This window comes from Cebus imitator, unplaced genomic scaffold (genome assembly GCF_001604975.1).
Source record: "Cebus imitator isolate Cc_AM_T3 unplaced genomic scaffold, Cebus_imitator-1.0 Scaffold169, whole genome shotgun sequence".
NCBI lineage: Eukaryota > Metazoa > Chordata > Mammalia > Primates > Cebidae > Cebus > Cebus imitator.
Window position 1 is genome coordinate 2,331,717 of NW_016107484.1, and position 4,020 is coordinate 2,335,736.

General features: G+C 51.6%; 1 protein-coding gene across 1 annotated transcript in view; it reads left to right on the top strand.

Annotated features, from left to right (window-relative positions):
* Positions 1–2,517: 2,517 nt before the first annotated feature.
* Positions 2,518–4,020, top strand: part of KMT5A (lysine methyltransferase 5A) — a 41,797-nt gene continuing 40,294 nt past the window's right edge. The window contains exon 1 of the mRNA XM_037744184.1: positions 2,518–2,617. Coding sequence (XP_037600112.1) covers positions 2,608–2,617 — 10 coding nt within the window. The 5' untranslated portion in view covers positions 2,518–2,607. The remainder of the gene's footprint in view (positions 2,618–4,020) is intronic.

The window sequence follows — 4,020 nt, forward strand, 5'->3', positions numbered from 1 at the left end:
AAATACAAAAAATTAGCTGGGCATGGTGGCACGTGCCTGTAATCCCAGCTACTCAGGAGGCTGAGGCAGGAGAATTGCCTGAACCCAGGAGGCGGAGGTTGCGGTGAGCTGAGATCGCGCCATTGCACTCCAGCCTGGGTAACAAGAGCGAAACTCCGTCTCAAAAAAATAAATAAATAAATAGATAAATAGGCCAGATGCGATGGCTCACACCTGTAATCACAGCACTTTTTTTTTTTTTTGGCAGATTGAGAGCAGCTTGACATGGAGAAACCCCATCTCTACTAAAAATACAAATTAGCCTGGTGTAGTGACACATGCCTGTAATCTCAGCTACTTGGGAGTCTGAGGCAGGAGAATTACTTGAACCCAGGAGGCAGAGGTTGCAGTAAGCTGAGATCACGCCATTGCAATCCAGCCTGGGCAACAAGAATGAAACTCTGTCTTAAAAAAAAAATGGCTGGTCTAGGTGGTTCACGCCTATAATCCCAGCACTTTGGGAGGCCAAGGCGGGTAGATCACCTGAGGTCAGGAGTTCTAGACCAGCCTGGCCAACATTGTGAAATCCCATCTCTACTAAAAATACAAAAATTAGCTGCGCATGGTAGCAGGTGCCTGTATTCCCAGCTACTTGGGAGGCTGAGGCGGGAGAATTGCTTGAACCTGGGAGGTGGAGGTTGCAGTGAGCCAAGATCACGCCACTGCTGTCCAACCTGGGCAACAGAGTGAGACTCTGTCTCAAATAAGCAAGCAAACAAACAAACAAATAAAAATGATCTTTTGGATGGGTGTGGTGGCTCATGGCTGTAATCCCAACACATTGGGAGGCCAAGGCAGGCAGACTGTTTGAGGTCAATAGTTTGAGACCAGCCTGGCCAACGTGGTAAAACCTCTTCTCTACTAAAAATAGAAAAAATTAGCTGGGTGTGGTGGCGGGCACCTGTAATCCCAGTTACCCGGGAGGCTGAGGCAGGAGAATTGCTTGAACCCAGGAGGCGGAGGTTGTTGCAGTGAGCCAAGATCATGCCATTGCACTCCAGCTTGGATGACAATAGAGACTCTGTGTCAAAAAAAAAGAAAAAAAATTAGATGGGCATGGTGGCACATGCTTGTAATCCCAACTACTTGGGAGGCTGAGGGAGGAGAATTGCCTCAGTCAAGGAGGTGGAGGTTGCAGTGAGCCCAGTTTGCTCCCCTGCACTCTAGTCTGGGGGACAGAATGAGACTCTGTCTCAAAATATAAATAAAATAAAATAATCTTTTAGTCCGGGGGTGGTGACTCACGCCTAGAATCCCAGTACTTTGGAAGGCTGAGGCGGGTGGGTCACACGATGCCAGGAGTTTGAGACCAACCTGGCCAACATAGTGAAACACCATCTCTATTCAAAATACAAAAATAGGGCCAGGCACAGTAGGTCATACCTGTAAATCCCAGCACTTTGGGAGGCTGAGGCTGTCAGATCAATTGAGGTTAGGAGTTTGAAACCAGCCTGGCCAACATGGTGAAACCCTGTCTCTACTAAAAATACAAAATCTAGCTGGGTATGGTGGTGGGTGCCTCTAATCCAGCTACTCAGGATGCTGAGGCAGAACTGTCTGAGCCTGGGAGGCAGAGGCTGTAGTGAGCTGAGATTGAACCACTGCACTCCAGCCTAGGGCAACAGAGCGAGACCCTGTCTCAAGAAAAATAAAAATAGGCCGGGCGTGGTGGCTGACGCCTGTAATCCCAGCCCTTTGGGAGGCTGAAGAGGGCAGGTCACCTGAGGTCAGGAGTTCGAGACCAGTCTGGCCAACATGGTGAAACACCCCCACCCCCCCGCCATCTCTACAAAAAATACAAAATTATCAGGTAAGTCTTTATTAGCAGATAAACAAAATTACAAAATTAGTTGGGCCTGGTAGTGGGCGCCTGTAATCCCAGCTACTTGGGAGGATGAGGCAGGAGATATTGCTTGAACCCAGGAGGTCGAGTTTGCAATGAGCCAAGACTGTACCATTGCACTCCAGCCTCTGTGAAAAGAGTGAAACCTTTCAAACCTGAGAATGAATGGATCAAAATGCTGGAGGGGTCCGGGTGCTGGAGTTGCCAAACTGCTGGCCTACTCAGGTTTCCCGGCTCATAAGGGGAGGTCCAGGGGTCAAATGTCGGGTTCCGGTCAAGCCCGCAGGGAACCGGAAGTCCCAGATCCGGTAGCCTCAGAGCCCAGGGCTTCACCCGGCGACTCACGCTCCGGAGGCGGAGCTTCAGCAGCAGGAGGGGGAGGAGTCTGGGTCTCCCCAATGGCAGCTCGGGTGTCTTCCACCACAGCCAATCAACGCCGGGAGACGGTCAAATTTAAACCCCCTCCCATCTCCTCCGCCGGGACCTGTCGGGAAAGCGTTTGTAGAAAGTGAGGCGGCTGGACCCGCCCCCGCCGACGAGGCGGGGAGTAGGGTGGTGCCTCCCTCCGAGTTCACCTATCGGGAAGGGCAGTCTGCGGAGAGGCGGGCGGCGGCACCAATCCGGTCGAGCAGCTGGAGTCCGGCGGAGCAGTTGGCTGCAGTTGTTGCAACTTTTTTCGAAAGCCGGGTTTCCCGGGAGATTCCAGGCGGTGACAGAGTGAGACCATGGCTAGAGGTATTTGCCCAAGTGGCCGGCGCCGGGGCGTCTGGGTTGGGGTTCGCGCTGGAGGGATGGGGGCCGGGGTGGCGGTAGCCGCTGCGGGGAGTGTCCTCCTGCGGGTGGTTCGGAGCGAGCTCGGGGACCCTCGTGGTGAGAGTAAGGGTCCTGCTGCGGAACCCTCCCGACCCCCCTGCGGCTCCCAAATCCCCCAGAAACCTTTTTCACTGCCGTGTTTCTGTTTCCCCTCTATGAAGTGAGCACCTGCGGGCCTGCCTCTCCACGGCAGTGGGTCCATATGTCAGAGCTCTTTGCAAACTAAAGCGCAGGGCACCTCCAGGGAATAGGTGTTATTGATAGAAGTGGAGCGGGGGCGGGAGTGAGGCTTCGTCCACTTTGGGGCTGTCTCTCGTTGGGAAAGGAGGTGTTCCCTAGGCGAGGGCACAGATGGATAACCTGCATCTTGGGGAGCGTGTCAGGGTGGACACCGCGGCAGGTGCCTTTCCTTCCTCCCCACGTCCTGAGTCAGCTCTGTGCCGCGGAGCGATGACCAGGCCCCGCTGGCCCACTTTGAGATGAAACGGGTTTCTCGTACCTCTCGGGCGGGGTCCTTCACCCTGCATCTGGTCAGGACTTCGCCCCGCCCCCGGTAGATGGCTTGGGTGGGCTTGTACAGCCCTGGGAGACGATGTCCTGCCTGAAGCCCTTTGCATACTTAGTTGGCTGTCAGGACAGTGCAACCCAGGTATGCGGCAAAGAGATCTCCAACTGCTTGGTCATTTCCAGCCACTGCGTCTCTTTCACGCTAAAGGGACGCTCAAAAACTTGAGCGTGAAAGTTGAGTAGAATTATTGTTAAAAAAAAAAAAATAAGTTGGAGTATTATATTTTTCTCAAAATTTCAAGGCATCAAGTGTTAGTAGGAATTTGCTTTAGTGCAGTATGCCCCCTATAGCAATAATAATGAATAAAATAATGATTCATTCAGCAAATATTTATTGGGTCCCTTTGTTTTCAGGCCCTGAAGTCAGTTGCATCATTTATTCTCCCAGCATCCCTAGAGGGTCTTTTTTGATAAGACTTACCCAAAGCCTGATGAAAAAATGAGGCATAGTGAACTTCAGGTTAAAGAGCTTCATCACCCAGCTCATGAAAAAAATTAAGACTAATATTTTCCCTTAGAAAAGTGTTAAGCATGTAAAAGTATATTTTATCTGACAAATTTTAATAAAACTGTGCTTCCTGGGTTCATTTTTCTCAACACAGCAAAATCATTTAAACTACTTGTCTTAAAAGTAGTGCATTAAGGCCGGGCGCGGTGGCTCAAGCCTGTAATCCCAGCACTTTGGGAGGCCGAGGCGGGTGGATCACGAGGTCAAGAGATCGAGACCATCCTGGTCAACATGGTGAAACCCCGTCTCT